The sequence below is a fragment of the Neomonachus schauinslandi genome, chromosome 5 (genome assembly GCF_002201575.2).
Source record: "Neomonachus schauinslandi chromosome 5, ASM220157v2, whole genome shotgun sequence".
In the NCBI taxonomy this organism is placed as follows: domain Eukaryota; kingdom Metazoa; phylum Chordata; class Mammalia; order Carnivora; family Phocidae; genus Neomonachus; species Neomonachus schauinslandi.
The window spans coordinates 77,911,906-77,930,604 of NC_058407.1; the positions used below are offsets into that span (position 1 = coordinate 77,911,906).

Here is an 18,699-nt window from a genome sequence, read left to right on the forward strand (position 1 = left end):
AAGGTTGAAAAACATAAGAGTAGAATATTTATATCAAACAAAGCGGGTTTGGGGGACAAAACAATTCTGGAGATATAAAAAGATCACTACATAATGATAAAAAGTTCAATACACCAAAAAGATATTGGATATATGAATGCACCTAGTAACATAATCTCAAGATAGACAAAGCAAAAAGTTACACAACCTCAACAAGAAGTTTATAATTCCACCATCATAAGAGACTATAACATTTGTATAATTTAATTTTATATAAAATATGTGTATTCTGCAATTGTCAAAGTAGTATCTATAGAGGTCCGGGACAGCAATGCTTCCTAAACGCTAATGTGCATAATAAGCATCATCAGGGATCTTGTTAAAATGCAGATTCTGGAATGGTAGGTGAGGAGCAGAGCCTGATTCTCTTGTTTTAACAAGCTCCCAAGGGATGTCAATGCTGTTCATCCTCAGATAGCACTCTGCCCCAGAAAAAGTCTCATTAAATTACAAATACTTTGTATTACACTACTTTCTCTAGCCATAAAGCAATCAAGTTAAGAAACAATAACAATAAAAAAAAACCTAGAAAACCCCCATGCTTAGAAAATACTTTTTTTTTTTAAAGATTTTTTTTTTTTTTATTTGAGAGAGAGAATGAGACAGAGAGAGCATGAGAGGGGGGAGGGCCAGAGGGAGAAGCAGACTCCCTGCTGAGCAGGGAGCCCGATGTGGGACTTGATCCAGGGACTCCAGGATCATGACCTGAGCCGAAGGCAGTCGCTTAACCAACTGAGCCACCCAGGCGCCCTGAAAATAAATACTTTTAAAGTAACTGAAGGATCTGTTCATTCTGAATATTAGAAAACATTCATAATTGAAGGATTTTTTTAAATATCGAAATTGGCAAGATGTAGCTAAAGTAATAATCAGAGGGGAAAATATAGTCTTGAATGTTAATATTTGAAAAGAAAGGTTAAAATTAATGAGACAAACATCAAATATTTAGAAATTAGGAAAAATAGAAGAATAAACCCAACAAAACAGAGCAAAGAAAATGATCATAAAAGAAATTAATACACCAGAAAAAATATAAAATAAATATAAAATTCAGACTGTTGACATTGCCATAAGTTAACACTTAAAACAGCAAGATGGGGTACCTGGGTGGCTCAGTAGGTTAAGCATCCAACTCTTGATTTCTGCTCAGGTCACGATCTCAGGGTTGGGAGATCCAGCCCCATGTTGGGCTCCTTCCTGAGTGTGGAGTCTGCTTAAGATTCTCTCTTCCTCTTCCCCTCCTTACCTCCCTATCCTCCCCACCACCACCACCCCTGCCCATCCACTCATGCAGACATGCTCTCTCTCTCTCAAAAAAAAAAAGCTCTTTCCATCTCCCACTTCTCTGCTTCAAAGCTTTCATGTTTCAGATAGGCCTTGCCTCCCTAAACATTATAATTATAAAGCCTTTGCCCCATTGACCCCTATTTGGACTCAGGCAGTAGTCTGACATCCTTCCTGCCTATAAGGCAGTACCCACCTCACTTTCTCTGTTCCCACTATTCTAACACCATGTATCTACCCTCAAAAAATATTCCAGTTATGATTAATTATCTGTAATTATTTAATTTTTGTGACCTTGCTAGCTTGTAAGATTCAGGAAGGCAGACATCTAATATGTTGAGTTTAGCTAAGTCACTCCGTGATTTCTGCCTGGGCATCCATTTTGTTTGGTGACATGGCCTGAAGGGACCTTAAACTGACACTAGCCCTCACAGACACCCTAACTCCCTGGAGAACAGCCCACAGAGTCACCACCAAATCTAAGTTCCTCATATGACTTCTCCAACATCCCATATGATCAACAGTCTGTCCTGCTTCTCAGGGCCTTCCCTATGCACTCCTTAGATAAGACCCCCCTGGAGCTTTACCAAAATCCTGCTATTTTGGTTTGAACTGACCAATCCAGGCTTAGCTCAGGAACTCAAGAGCAGTCCTCCCACAAACCCTAAGAAAGACATGTGCCCCAGATCCTACCATGATATCTATCTGCACTCTGCCTTGATCTTCCTGGGTAGCCTCCAGAGGCAGGCCCTGATCTTCCTCCACGACTTGGGAGTAAAAAACTTCTCTATTTTTTTTTTTTTTAAGATTTTATTTATTTATTTGACAGAGAGAGAAAGCACAAGCAGGGGGAGAGCAGAGGAAGAGGGAGAGGAGCAGACTCTCCACTGAGCAGGAAACCTGATGTGAGGTTCGATCCCAGGACCCTGGGATCATGACCTGAGTCAAAGGCAGACGCTTAACCGACTGAGCCACCTAGGTGCCCCAAAAACTTCTCTATTTCAACTCTTTTGTGGTCTACTGTTGAACTACAACTCATCTGTACTCCATTTAAAAAATGTTAATTTAATAAAGTCATAGAATTATCTATTTTGTTTGTTCTCCATTGTTTCTCCCTCTATTTGGTACACAATAAATACTTACTGAATAGGGGGAAAAAATGAGTGAAAAAAAGGTAGAAAGTAAATAGTCTTATCCCTTAACTTCAAACAGGATTAAAATCAATGAAAAGGTTGTCTATCTTTTCAAATTTAGGAGAAATAAAATTCACAAATTTTGGGCGCCTGGGTGGCTCAGTCGTTAAGCGTCTGCCTTCAGCTCAGGTCATGATCCCAGGGTCCTGGGATCGAGTCCCACATCGGGCTCCCTGCTTGGCGGGAAGCCTGCTCTCCCTCTCCCACTCCCGCTGCTTGTGTTCCTGCTCTCGCTATCTCTGTCTCTGTCAAATAAATAAATAAAATCTTTAAAAAAAAAATTCACAAATTTTATCAAACATTTTCCACCAAAGCAAAGTACTTGTGTTTAGATCATAAGAACCAAGGATTTATAGTACTTTAATATTGCTCCCTTAGGAACCTAATGGATTGACAAGTTCAATAAATGTTTATTTACTAGACAAATGAACAATTCTATTAGCAAAAATTTCTTTATGGAGCACCTGGGTGGCTCAGTCAGTGAAGCATCCTACTCTTGATTTCAGCCTAGGTCGTGATCTTAGGGTCTTGGGATCAGTCCTTCACTGGGCTCTGTGCTCAGCCCAGAGTCTGCTTGAGTTTCTCTTTACCTCTCCCTCTGTCCCTCCACCCCAAGCTCACGTGCTCTCTCTTTCTAAAATAAATAAATAAATCTTAAAAAAAATTCCTTATGTTCTAATTGCTGCATGTTCACAACAATTTTAAGGGAATGGCTGAGAAAGAAAAACAACTGATTTATTGGCTAAAATGTCCTTAATAACCAAACTGCATATAACATTTGATTACAGCATTTTGTTACCTCTTTTATGTCAGCCAAATTGAATTAAAGTTTCTGTCCAAGTTAGTTGAATCACCTCTTAGCCCCTTTCCTTTATTCTGACTTTAGACTTGACAGATACAAAATGATCAAAATAGCCATGCTGACCTGACTTTCTATGGTCAAAATTTCTATAGGACTAAGATTAAGTAAAACTTTCACTATCTATTCACAGTTCTAAAGTATATCCCTAATCTTTCTGTCCCACTTTCTAACTACTTTAAGCAGTCTGTGTTGTTTATTCTAAAATCACCTGCCCATTATTAAAGGTCCATTATCCAAAACCATCCATCTAAAGAGGTACACAATAAAACTAGGCTTTATCACATTCAATTCAAGAAAGCAAACCTCAAAAGATTTTCAATTTTAACTTAAATGAAGAAAATTTTCACAATGAAATTATTAAAAATGATTTTGTCTTCACCTCAGCAATGCTTTCATAGTAAAGAAAAATTTTAATACACACTGCTACAAGCCAAGAGAATAATGTAAATTAATTACAGAACTCAAGGTTGGATTAATAAAGACTTTGATTAGGCACAACAGCAATGACCAAATTGTGCAGGATTTTATAACTGCAATTAGTTTACATGACTTACTCAAAAGAATATCCTAATAATAAGTACAACTTTTAGTATTCAATGTGGAGATTACAACAAAATATTCACAGGAGTATCCTAATAGTCAAAATTATACTTCCAAAATTTTAGTCAAATGTTCTATATTTTGATATTCAGGAATACATAAAAATGAAAAAATCTCAAACACTTCTAAACTTTAAAATGAAATTCCAGAATAACCAACACTTACAGAGTACTCACTGTGCCCTCACCCTCTGGGTGTCACTCAAAGAAAGGGGGAAAGGGAGTAAGAATGGTTGCAGGGGGAAAAGCTGCTGAAGTCATCTAGAAAAGACATGATGGTGGCTCTGATGGGGGTAGTAACAAGGGAAGTAGACAGAACTGAAAAGATCCCCCTGTTTGACAAAACTTGGAACCTACAGAATTGGCTGACAGATGGGTCATGGAGTAGAGAACCACAAGGAGGGAACAGGAGCAGAAAAGGATCAGAAGACTCAAAAATCTCATGAAATGATGATACTCCCCAAAGAGGAAACACCAGGAAAGCAGTGTCTGCAGAAAAGAACAGTACTGAGAGTTAGAGACACCATTTGAGGAAATCAAATACCCAACCTTCAAAACAAAGAAAGAAAGGCCAGGAAACTCAACCTGACTGAGCACAAGGTGCAAGCTGATTTAAAATCTTCATTAGCGACAACAGTGTTCATTAGAAACACCAGTCCAGAGACATCAAACCAAATGTGTACAGCGCAATTCAGAAACTTTGGCTATGCTGGTTCTACTGTCCTGTCAGTCTCATATTCCTGCAAGCCCCATCTCTCTGGCCACTTGAGAATTCCCAAAGTAGAAGAACTTATTGTTGGCAGCTACAGCTAGGCCCAGGAGTCCAAAACAAAAATCTAGGAGTAAAGGGAAGGAAGGGGAGAGGGAGTAGTGATATAGGCAGTTTTATTAGCTTCAGGTCTGGCCTTGGCCTCTCACCTCCGTACCAGAGACTTGAGGTCAAACTGAAATTTACGCTAGTCTCTCACTGCACTATTCATCCACAGTCCCTATACCTAAGGTCTACTCCCTGCTCCCTATCCCATGCCATCCTAACTGAGTGAACAGGATGACGACTGCCTTCCTTTAGAAGATTCAGACATGGGGCTCACTCTGAATCAGACCTAACCCTGGCTTTCTAGCCAAAACACGGAGCCCCCATTCTCATGAAGAATAAGAATTACAGATTCCAAGGAGGCTGATGCTCTAGATTTCACAGATTCCAGAACTAGGATCAGAAATTATAGAAAACTTTGTCAACTGAGACCCCTTACTGATCCCTTAAAGATACTATAAGGGCAGTACCTATGTTCATGAGATTCTTCGATGTTGTTGTACGTAACTGAAGTTTGTTAATTTTCCAGGTGTTTAAGTGTTCTATTATATAAACATACCCCCAAAATATTAAGCCTTCTACTTTTGATTGACATTTGGGTTGTTTCTAATTTGTAGCTATTCCCATAAACATTATTTTACACATAAAAAATATAATGTGACAACTAAAGAGCATTTCAACCTACCACGCTACCATTAATTTGTCCATAGTCAGCTAAAGATTTCATTTGCAATGTACTCATAAAATTACCATCACCTTCAACATGGCCAATGTTTACTTATGTGTGATCACAGAAATATAAAATTTGACATTATTTAGAGTTAAAGAACAAGTATGCTCTATGATTATATTAGTAGTAAACAATGTGTTAATTTTAAATAACCTTCCCATTGAGTCACAGAAACAATATAAATTATCACCTACATTAAAATAGCTTTCCTGAAAATACATACAAGAATATTCAATGCATCTCTTTTTCTGAATTTGTGTCAGGATCTCTCTCCAGAAACAATCCTAAATATGGAAACACAGTACAGCATGCGAATCTTTCAAGCTTCCAAACACCTCAATAAATGGATACTTCTACAAGTCTCACTAAAATATTAAATGAGAATGTCAAAAGTAAAACAATGGGAAAAGCCCAGGAGGAAAAAAAAAATATTCACTGCAGGGCTGCTTACAACAGTAAGAAACTGGGAGGAAAATAACTGGTTACATGAATACTGGTACATCCACGCAGAAGAGTACTGTGCAAACACTAAAATGAATTAGGAAGATCTCCAAGTTACGGTGGGGAAAAAAAGCAAGAGGTGTTAGTATATATATACAGGACACGGTCATCTGTGTAAAAAGAAGAGGGCACACTCATGTTTTTGTTCATCTGTACAGTCTCTGGAGGGCTACAAAAAAAAAATGTAAAACAAATTCTATCAGGGGAGTGGGACTACAGGACTGAGATAGAAAAGAAAGTTCCACTGTATAATTTTAATATAATTTCCCATTTCTTTCATGCCTTTATACTACATATGTGTGTGTGCCTCGCTGTCAAAAACAATAAAGAGTGTATTTTCTGAGACTGAAGAAATATAATTCATAAGGATAGCTAAGTAGAAATTTATAAATTGGCAAAAGAGCACTAAGCAATGATTCCTACTGTTATTGAGCCAAATAGAGCTTAAAAATTTTTTTTGGCTGGGCGCCTGGGTGGCTCAGTTGGTTAAGCGACTGCCTTCAGCTCAGGTCATGATCCTGGAGTCCCGGGATCGAGTCCCGCATCGGGCTCCCTGCTCGGCAGGGAGTCTGCTTCTCCCTCTGACCCTCCACCCTCTCATGTGCTCTCTCTCATTCTCTCTCTCAAATAAATAAAATCTTAAAAAAAAAATTTTTTTTTGGCTAATTCAGGATTATAATGATAAAGAGTCAGAGTACTATCTTCATTTTATAGAAAAATGATTCACTGCCAAACCTTCATTTTTCAGTAATATGAGAAAATCCCTACAAAGCTCTATTTAAAAAAATTTTAATGTATTCTACAACATCCTAAAAATCAAATCAGTCTTTTTAAAAAGGAAGTTCAGAATTAGAATGCATGAAGAGTGTACCACAAAATACTACAAAATCAGTTTAAATAGTAACTGATAGTAATTAAAATATATAGAAAAAAACAAGTTTCTCTTAAGTATTATAGTACTTCATAGTAACAGTTTTGTTCCATGTTTATAGCTATTTATAGAACACATGTAATTTATTAGATTAGTACTGTATCACTTGGACTATGCAGTTAAAACCAGGCACCATGATTCACCTAGTAAATGCTACTCATATTACAGAAAAAAAATAAAAAATAAACATGGAACTCAAAATCTGGAAGAATGCTTAGATATCATCTAGTTCTTCAATTTATAGATTAAATAATTGAGCTTCAGAGAAGTTTTACAGCCGGTACCCGTCACTCCACAGTCAGAGTTATTTGACTCTAAACCACACTATAAGCCCAATCTTCAAAGTCATAACAAATATCACTGATATATTCCCTATTATATGCAATTTTTTTTAAAGATTTTATTTATTTATTTGAGAGAGAGAGAATGAGGGAGAGCAAGCACATGAGAGGGGGGAGGGTCAGAGGGAGAAGCAGACTCCCTGCCAAGCAGGGAGCCTGATGCGGAACTCGATCCAGGGACTCCAAGATCATGACCTGAGCCGAAGGCAGTCGCTTAACCAACTGAGCCACCCAGGCGCCCTCCCTATTATATGCAATTAATGAAGACAGGAACTACCATAAATTACTGAAAATTAATATTACACATATAGTAATAACTCACAGCTTCATAGAAGCTATCACCTTACTTATCATTTATAAAAACTGGTTCTAGAATAAAAGAAAGTGAGTTAATAACCTGGGAGTTAAGAAAAAAATACGGAAAGTAGCAAAAGGAAACTATCTGACAATCATCCATTCAAACAATCTGTATAAAGATACTACAAAATTATTATACTATAATGGAAATCCAGTTTATGTCCTGTCAAAAATGTCTAATGTGGATACAAAGTTGAAGGGATGGGAAGTTTTTAAACATTATCCAACTGTCTATTAAAATAACGAGTATGGGGGCGCCTGGGTGGCTCAGTCGGTTAAGCGTCTGCCTTTGGCTCAGGTCATGATCCCAGGGTCCTGGGATCGAGCCCCGCATCGGGCTCCCTGCTCAGTGGGAAGCCTGCTTCTCCCTCCCCCACTCCCCCTGCTTGTGTTCCCTCTCTCGCTGTGTCTCTATCACATAAATAAAAAAATCTTTAAAATAAATAAACAAATAAATAAATAATAAAATAACGAGTATGTATATAAGTCACTTTCAAATTTTACTCAAAATATAGATCAGACCAATGAATTCAGTTAATGTTTACTATGACTATGTGCAAACCACAGATTAATCTCAAGAAAAATATCACAACAATATTTTCTCAAACAAAAATGTGTGGACTCAGGTTCTGAGCTCTTGTAGATGTGTAACACAGATTCTACTGGAAAAACAGGGTTAGCAAGAAGAGTAATGGGATATTAATAAAATGACCGATTTGTTGTCCTAGGTTTTCCTGGCCAGGAGAATGGAGAATGGAAAAACTGAACCATGAAATCAAAAAGGCATCTGTCTTCCAGGTTTCTCTCTGCCAATGTCTTGAGAAAAATGTTTGAACTTTCCTGTTGGCTTTGTATGCAAATAGCTCCAGATGCAAAGTGAACCACATCTAAGTTATTTGGTTCAACATCTGCTGGTCCAATTCCCATTATTCCTTCTAAAGGGTCGGCTTGTGACAGACAGTTTAGTTTGCCCTCTATATAAGCTGTTTTGAAGGAGCTAATTTGGATTAAAGTATCTATCTAGACCACTTGTTTTTCCCTTTGATGGTCAATGCATTCTAATGTGGTTCTGTGTAGTGCTACAAGTAAGTTAGAAACATATTGGAAAGGACACTATTCAAGGTTTCGCCTCCTACCTCGCCTTCTAGACAATTTATATTTATACAGTTAAAAAGTAAAAAGTGAACAGTCATTTGCCTCTAAAACAACACCACCCACACTGTACACAATGGCAACGTGACAACACTTTCTGACCTAATATTTTTTTCATGAAACCTCTATCAAATATTTGGGGCGCCTGGGTGGCTCAGTTGGTTAAGCGACTGCCTTCGGCTCAGGTCATGATCCTGGAGTCCCAGGATCGAGTCCCGCATCGGGCTCCCTGCTCGGCGGGGAGTCTGCTTCTCCCTCTGACCCTCCTCCCTCTCATGCTCTCTGTCTCTCATTCTCTCTGTCTCAAATAAATAAATAAAATCTTTAAAAAAAAAAAAATATTTGAAGCTAAAGTTATTGATAAAAGCACTTAACAATATCAACAATGCCATTTCATGAAACATTCAGTCATTTGAGATGACAATTTTCATATGGCATCACTGAAAATGGAATAAAGTCCACAGCACATGGCACTTAAGTGTCTGATACACAGTATACTTTCAAACATTTGATACATGAGTGAATTAGTGAATGCATGAACAACAACAAAAAAACTAAAGAATTCATTTAAATAAATCCCATGGATTCTGAAACTTTGGGTCTGCTACAATCAGAAAACAATCAAAAAACATACTGAACCCAAACTAAGACTAATAGTCTAATGTTCTTAGGACCTGTAAGATCAAGAAAAGAGAAAGTCCTTCCTTCAAAAGGGTACGATAGGGAGGACAAATTGCATTATGGGGTAAAAATGAGGAAAAGAGAAGAAATCAGAGTGTCTATGTTTGTATATCTATATTCTGATATATATATATATATATATATATATATTTGCTTTTATAGGTGCATATGTGTATCAGAAGATAAGCATTCACTTTGAAAAGGTAGTTTCCTAAAAAGTAGAACATTACCAGTCTTATAAAAATTTATAAGATAGTTGAGAATGATTTAAAAAAAATCTCTTAGGCTTAGAAAAAGAAAAAACTCTTTTTCTAAAAAATACAGCTCTATGAGTAGTTAACTCAAAAACTTTCTGATATTATATGCTATGCAAAATCTGGAATGATTTTCCTTCAGAAAAATATTTAGAAAAATAAATTTAAAAAGTAAGTAAAGGAACTGGGTACTACTATTATTGCTTCTAGACCCTAATATTTTTGAACTAAAATTTAGTCTAACCTCTACTCTCCTCTACTGTTACCTACTGCCACAAAGTAGGACCAGACAAAATAGCTGTTTTCTCTTTTTCTGCGAATCTCTGACTATTCTTGTTAATCGTTATTTCCAAGTCATTTGTCTGTATTGGGAATGACCGGGATATTTAACTGAACCCTAGAGAATAGCTTCTTTGCCATCTTTGATTAATTATCTAAGATTTCCAAGATTACTATATTTTTTAAGGCAAGTTTAGGTTTGCCTTCCTCTACCTTGTGATTGAAAGACTATTTAATTACCTCCAAAGAATTAAAAATAATTAAAAAGAGTTACTGTTGTTGAATCACTATATTGTACACCTGAAACTAATAACAGTATATGCTAACAAATTAAATAAAAACATTTTTTTTAAAGATTTTATTTATTTATTTGACAGAGAGAGACACAGCAAGAGAGGGAACACAAGCAGGGGGAGTGGGAGAAGGAGAAGCAGACTCCCCATGGAGCAGGGAGCCCGATGTGGGGCTCGATCCCAGGACCCTGGGATCATGACCTGAGCTGAAGGCAGACGCTTAACAACTGAGCCACCCAGGCACCCCAATAAAAACTTTTTAAACAGGAGTTACTTTTGATAGCAAATCTGTTCTACTAATCATCAAGAAATAATTACTGAGCATTGCTTATTAACAAGGCACAATGCTATACTAAGTGCTTAGGATTCACAAAGGTTTAAAACACAGTCTCTACCCACCAAGGTTTAGAATAAAGTAGGCACATAGAGACAGCAGTCATACTGATAAAATATTTTTAAAAATATAAATTAGTGCACCCATCTTTTGGCAGCATTATTTACAATAGTCAAAGGAAGCAACCCAAGTATCCATTAATGGATTAATGGATGAAAAACGTGGTCTGTACATATAGTGGAATATTATTCAGGCCTAAAAAAGAAGGACATTCTGACACATGCTACAACATGGATGAACCTGTGAACATTGTGCCAAGTGAAATAAGCTGTATGATTCTATTTATATGAGTTGTCTAAAATAGACAGAGAGTAGAATGGTAGCTGCCAGGGGTTGGGGGTAGGGGCAAATGGGTAGTTATTCTTTAATGTCCACAGAGTTTTAGTTTCACAAGATGAAAATGTTCTGGAGATTGGTTGCACACCAGTGTGAATATGCTTAACAATACTGAACTAAACACTTAAAAACGGTTAATATGGTAAATTGTGTATGTTATTTTACCACAATTTAAAAAAAAATGGCCAAAGTGCCAAGCAAGTGATGCAGAAAAAAAATGATACAGTAGTTCAGAAGAAAGAGCAGTTGTGAGATATGGATTCAGTGAAAGCTCTTATACCTTGTTTTGAAAGAAAAATGAAACTCAAGCAGATACGAGAGGAGGGAATGTACTACAATCAGAGCAATGGCAAAGTGATAGAACAGACATCAGCCAAAAACAAAATGTAGACCATAGTTTGACCGGCCATATGCTTCAAAAAGCATAACCGTGGAAGATAAGCTATAAGGAAAGGCTACGAAATAGAGAGGAAAATACCTGATAAAGGCAATTGTTCTCACTGAGTATCTTTCACTAAGATAAAGTAATAATTACCACACTTTTACTGAGAGTAAAGGCAGGAGGAAAAGGAAATTGATAACTTCATATTCACTTGTCTCTTGCTTACATTCTCCAACTCCCATGATGATGGCAGTGTGGAAACACATTTTACAGGTTAGATGCCATACACTGATGAGCTATGGGCTTACAGATAATAGTTTGAATACAGAATCAACATGTGCATTTCATTTATTCTGACTGGCAATTTTTTAATATCATCGTCAGCTCTGCACAGAAACTAGCACTTTAAAAGGACCCACTATGTAAATAATGCTAATATTAACAGTGAGATGCATGTCCTGAGGTACCCCGATTCATTAACAGTATTGTAGGCTATAAAGAGACACTGTTTGTGAGATAAATTAATTACCCCAGTTGCTATTATGAAATCATCCTCCAACTAACTGCCAGCTCTGCAGCAAGATAATCATTAGGCACACTAAGCCTACTATATTCTTTACTTACAATCTTTTATCCTAACCCTAAGAATGAAAATTTCTATTCTCCCCCAAGTACTTTAAAAACATAAACCAAATGTTTCTGAGTAATCTCCTTGGATTTTAACCTGTGGTAAAACTTGGTTAATAATCTCTTTTAAAAATATCTTTCATATAGATTACAAACTGTTAGGGTGTGGGTGGAGAACCAGACAAAAGGAGAATATTAAGTCTTTTCTTAAACTGAAAAGAACCTACTTAAAGCTTCCTATCTTCTCTGGACTTCAGTGTGGAAAGGATTAAATTATTACACTAATTAAGTTGTTCAGATCACTCTTGTCTAAACTTCCGGATACCTGAATCAGAGGTGTGGATCTCCAGCAGGCAGAGGAAGAGAAACTATCTTCAACAAAAGAGAAAGATTATTTGGCTGAGCCAACATCTACAATGTCTTAACTTCAGCTGCTGGCCAGGTTAGTTTACCTCTGCTTCTGCAAGTCACTGAGGAAATTCAGAAAAGTACTTTCCTCAGGTCTGATTTTTTAAGGGAGTGAGGGAGAAACCGGGTGTGCTGTCTGTGTAAACATACATGCACACTAGAGGAACTGTTCTTTAATTCTAATTAGGCTTTGAAGACTTGACCTACAAATATAGACATATACAAAGATGTGACATATATTCACTCTTGGAGAACAAGAATTAGATAATCTGTCCACAATATACAATTCTTTAATACACTGCCACAATTATAGGAAAACAGATTCTGTTCTTGCTTTCATAAAGAAGAACAATTTGGCTTCAACTTCCAATCTACTAAAATCATTTCCTTAAAAGCCATTTCTAACTGTGCTTTTTTTCTCAGGCTCTGATCACACTGACCTCTCTCACACGCAGCCTTTGACACCAGCGACCATACCTTCTTTGAAATGTTCTACTCCTGATGCCTAGCCCGTACTCTCCTTATCTCTCAATCTTCTGTCTCTTTCTCTTCCTCTTGTTCCCTAATTATGAACATCTAAAGTTCTCTACTTAACCCTATTCTCTTTACATACTGTTTTCCCCAGTTATCTCCTACAACTTCAATTATCATATATAGATATAACTCCCAAACCAAGAAATCCCAGCCTTAACCTTTCTCCTGAATTGAAGGCACCTTAAATACACAACTCTAAGACAAATTCATTAGGCTTCACGCTGTCCCAAACCAACTTTTTTTAAATTCTCTATTTCTGTTCAAGGTAATACCATTCCCTCAGAATCAAGGCTTGAAACTTCAAAAATCAATTTTGACTCTTCCCTCATCCTCACATCCAGTCAGCCAGACAGCCCTGCTGATGCTTCCCCCAACCCCCAAAAAAGCCAGTTAACTTAAAAAGAACTGAAATATAATCTGACAGACTAGATTTCATTCCTAAACATATTTACCTGTATCAAACTCCAAAACTTTCATAACCCATCATTTTGTCATCTGTACAATAAATATTGTAGCTGCCCTACCTACTTTACAATAAACAAATACGTGACAAACACTGAAAATCCTAAACCATTACATAAATATTATTATTCCAACTTTCCTATCAATTTCCATTGCCACTCTAGTTGTCATTCATTTGGTTATTCTTTTTTTTTTTTTTAAAGATTTTATTATTTATTTGAGACAGAGAGAATGAGAGAGAGAGAGCACATGAGAGGGGGAGGGTCAGAGGGAGAAGCAGGCTCCCTGCCAAGCAGGGAGCCCGATGCGGGACTGGATCCAGGGACTCCAGGATCATGACCTGAGCCGAAAGCAGTCGCTTAACCAACTGAGCCGCCCAGGCGCCCGGTTATTCATTTTTTTAAAGATTTATTTATTTACTTGAAAGAGAGAGAGAGAGCGTGTGCGCACACACTCACGAGTGGGAGAAGGGGCAGAGGGAGAGAATCTCAAGCAGACTCCCTGCTGAGCCCAGAGCCAGAGGTGGGGCTGATCTCACAACCCTGAGATCATGACCTGAACCGAAACCAAGAGTTTGACACTTACCCAACTGGGCCACCAAGGCTTCCCTCATTCTTTTTTTTATCTTTAATTACTCTTTCTATAAATACTTATTGAGGACCAACTATAAGCTAGGCACTATCCTCGGCACTGAAGACATAACAAAAGGACAAACAGACATAATGCCTAACCCCACAAAATTCACAGCCTAAACTGCAAGTCAGAAAAGAGACGTGGGAGGGTTCTCTGGGAAGGCTTCCCAGAAAAAGGCATATTAAAGCAAAAAACAGCACATAAAACAAATAGGAGTTAGTATGATAAGGGAGGGGGAGAGAGCGGCGGTGGGAAACAAGGTGAGAAATTCCAGGCAAAGGAAACCACGTACATAAATACCTCAAACAAGAATGAGCATCCTAACTATGTCATCCTCTTTCCCACATTTACACCTCTGTTTCATTGCTTTTTCTCCCTTCAAAATCTTTCCCCATTCTCCCATCTCTGCCTATTCAAATCATAAACATCCTTCAAAGCCCAGATCAATAATATATACCCAGCTTCAAGGATAGTACTTGACTCATACGAGGCATGAAATAAACATTTGCTAAACAAATGGATGATGAAATCATCATTCTTCCCCAATCACAAATCTGCTTCATATTACAAGTATGTATGTGCCTGTCCTATCTTCCCTTGAAGTAAAGGACACATTCCCATAGCACCTAATGCATAATGAGCACTGGGAAAATATTTGGAGGCTGAATAACTCTAATGATCTAAGACTAAGCAGAGCTGCTAAAGAAGGATACTTTCATCTTCTACTTCTGACTTTACAATGATTTGGCAAACAAAAGGTCTAGAAAATTCAAAATATTACTTATACATGAATTATATTAATATTGAACATTAGGTCTTCCATAAAATATCTCTCATAATGGAATTTATTTTTGCATTTGATTTCTTGGATGGCTAAATTTTAATGTTTAATACTTTTGAATGACCTTCCAGGGGTGGGGGGAACACTTCTAAATTTAAATACTGATGAAGATGTTAAATTACTTTAGGATATTTTTAGAATATGAGAATAAGAAGTCTTTTTAATTAACGAACTGGACAGCCTAAAAATATTATTTGGTACTTCATTTTCCTAAAACTAAGATGAATTAGGAAATGTAAATTATACTTTAATTTCATTTAATGTTCATGATATCATATTTGGAATCATGCCTCAAGCCACACTGCAGAATTTGTTATGCAATTTATAATCTGTTATGAAAAAAACCTAAATTAAATCTGGATCATTCCATTTTTCAGATCAAAGAAGGCCAAGTGCAAAAGTAAAAAGAGGCTTTCAAAGAAAAGGCAAAGTGTTAAATAAGAAAAAAAAAAATTCTAGTTACTGCATAGTAGTACCTGTAGGAAAAGCAGCCCAAGGAATGGCAGGAGAGGTAGTTTGGGTTTCACCATTTCCACCATCAAAAATCTCTGCAGCCTAGAAAAAAAAGAGGCAAATTTATTTTCAAACATCTAAAAAGTATAAATGCTATTTAAGCAATCAAGCCTTCCAGTCCCACAAGCATATTCTCTGTGATATACCACACATTTTCAAATTCTCCCCAAATACTCAACTTTTTTTCAGTCTTCATAGTTACCACCCCAACCACTATTCCCCACCCCCAGTATGCATGCTGTTATTTTTAAGTACAAATCTCCCTTCCTTACTAAAATACATCTCCTGCTAATGAAAATTTTCTTTTGTATATCCTCGATCACATTTTTACTTGAGAACTTTATATCTAAGTACTCTAAACTAAGTATATCTTTGTCATTAATTAGCACAAGACCTAATAGAGATCAATCTAAAGAAACAGGATTCATCTATATTCTTCAATAACCTACCACGTGGACTTCCTAGATTCAACATTTAGAAAATTCCTAAAACTGATGTTTTAAATTAACAAGCTTTCCTATTAAACAGTTTTAAAAGTAAGGGACAGTCAATTACTGAATGCTGAGTTTGTGGGTAAGAGTTTTCTCTCTCTTAATTGTCCAGATCACAGCAAAATTATTACTAAGAAAAAGAACCAGAATTTCAATTTGGATTCTGCGCTGAGTTGTCAGCCAAAAAGAAGTCAACTGAGGCAATCTGCCACATAAGCTAAGTGACATAGAATATAGTAACTATTACCTATAAACTATGAAAAATGAACATGGTTTATTTAACCAAGGACGGAGAGCTTCCATATTTCTACAACCAGATATAAAAAGAAAGAACCCTAATAACCAATTAAATTGGAATAATTGGTTAACATTGTAAATATGTAATACTGAAAGGAATAGGCCCATTGACTGTAACATGGAAGTATAATTTTACTCTGAGGAAAACTACTCACTCTATTTTTTTCTGATGTAATAAATCAAACATGGTTTAAGTAAAGAAAACTGTACTAAGTTTAAACCTTCAAATAACTGACAACTTGTAAACAATAAACTAAGATGATATCTGAAACATCTATTATCCTCAAATGAAAAAAATTTTAACAAAATTTTAAGTGTTAATTTCAGTAAAAGAAGATTCAATCACCCAACAAACCTAAAAGATTAAAGAAAATGCAAAAAACATACAAATGTGCTAAACAAAAACCAGTGTCAGATGAAATGCACAAAACAGGAATGTCCACACTGACAGATATTAAGATCAATGGACAAGAAATGATCCTATTCTTAAAAAACTCACACCACTTTTTCATGATATTCAGAATACTGAATATATACCTAATATCTTGTTTCTCCTATTAACATCATTAATTAAACTCCTTATTTTTAATAAAGAATCTCTAATTCCAAATTAGGTGAAAGTCTTACTAAAAAGGAAAAAAAAAAAAAAATCACAGAGCTCACTTGGCAGTTCCAGGACTTGAGCTCAGGCATCCTGACTCCTAATCCAGAGATTTTCCTGCAAGACTATACTGGCTCCATAAAAATAACTGGGTTACAAAATATTTCAATAAAATGAACACACACTGAAAAGGATTAAGGAAAAGACAGTGCTTCTTCAGCTAACAATTTCCACTTACAAAGCATCCAACTTAAACCTGAGAGAATAATCTAACAACACAAACATACTAATTAGCTCTATAAGCCACCAAAAGGCTATGTATTTAATACACTAAATCAACTCATTACAGGTGTAAACATGAAAATATGTGACAGATCTGCAATACTCATCCTTCATCTCACAAGTATTTCCTAATAGACATGTAACCCAGCAAAATCGTCAGCTGACAATTTTTAAAACTTCTTTAATGCTTCCACTAGTAGCACTTAATTAAGTCTATTTAAACCATTCCATGGGCATGACCATGCATTCAAATAGTTAGTTTTATCTTTCAAAAAGGATATGTTTCATTTTCCTTGATTTCACTTTTTTATTCCAGTGTTACATTAAAAATGAAGAAATGATCACGAGTACCAACAATAAATAATACATTTTCAAAATAGTATGCTCCATTATAATCCCACAAAGTTAAAACAATTACATAAGCAAAATAAGGTAATTGCACATACCTCAAAACCACCAAAATCATCATCATCCATTCTTCAAGTGCACCTGAAAAATATCAGAAGACATTGAAACAAGCCCACACACACAGTCATTTATGTCAAAACACTTTTCTGACTTAAATGTATTTGACTTGTAAATTAAAACTATTTCATTTGAGATTAAAAAAAAATCTACTTTTTTTAACTACATGGGTATGCATTTTTTAATGCAAAAAGACTGGGGTTTTTTTTGGCAAAATTAGCCATTCAGGCAAAATTAGCAATTTCTGTGACTTTTTCAGCAGCCATGTATTTTGCCATTTTGTGTTGAGACGCCAGGAGTGGAAAAATATTCTTTTACATTTTAATTTGCTTTTCCCAAATTGGCGCTAGGGCTCAATTCAATAATGCTTCCTGCTTTTTGCATCTATTCCTCAGTTGTCTGGCAACATCAGCACAAACTCCAGCTAAGAACAGAACTGTGGTGAATTTTTGGAAATCTGTCCCCCACCACAAAGGTTCTTCCCTCGGTTTCATGGCCGACGTTGATTTAGATTTTCAAAATTGATCAGCATTTTTGAGCTGTGGCCACAACTTCTGGAGCATTTTGATATGTGTATTTTTAGCTGAAACTGCTTTGCACTTTTGGAAAAATGTGGAGCAAGTTACTAGGCTGATCAAGATAAATCAAGTCATGTATTCATGGGAGACCAGGGAAGAGAAAAACACAAGTGAATATCCTGAATTCTTCTCTTTACAGTTAAACTATGTAAGAGAGACAAGCAGTTAAGATAATACATGCTTTATTTTGTCCTTAATGTGTATCACAAAAATGGAAGGAGAAAACCATGAGTACTGGGACTTTTAAAAAGAAGAAAAAGAAAAAGCTTTTATCTAACAAACCATTAAAAAATCAAAAAAACCTGGAAAAGCAAAACAAGTAATAGATGATATACATTTAAATGAAAAAAAAAATCACAATAAATTGTGAATCAGTAGCCACAAGTAATACTCTGGTCAATAACAACTGGTTTCCTTTTTTATTTTTCAAAAGTGAATGTATTGAGGGGCGCCTGGGTGGCTCAGTCGTTAAGCGTCTGCCTTCGGCTCAGGTCATGATCCCAGGGTCCTGGGATCGAGCCCCGCGTCGGGCTCCCTGCTTGGCG

The 18,699-nt window shown here is 36.4% G+C and overlaps 1 protein-coding gene across 6 annotated transcripts in view; it reads right to left on the minus strand.

Annotated features, from left to right (window-relative positions):
* The window catches only part of CCDC91 (coiled-coil domain containing 91), a 284,867-nt gene extending 267,233 nt beyond the window's left edge, over positions 1-17,634 (minus strand). For all 6 annotated transcript variants that reach the window (XM_021690821.1, XM_044914904.1, XM_044914906.1 and 3 more), the window contains exons 1-2: positions 17,558-17,634; positions 15,404-15,482 (exon numbers count right to left, since the gene is read on the minus strand). In XM_021690821.1, the coding sequence (XP_021546496.1) occupies positions 15,404-15,482; positions 17,558-17,587 (109 nt within the window). In that variant the 5' untranslated portion in view covers positions 17,588-17,634. The remainder of the gene's footprint in view (positions 1-15,403; positions 15,483-17,557) is intronic.
* Between the last annotated feature and the right edge of the window lie 1,065 nt (positions 17,635-18,699).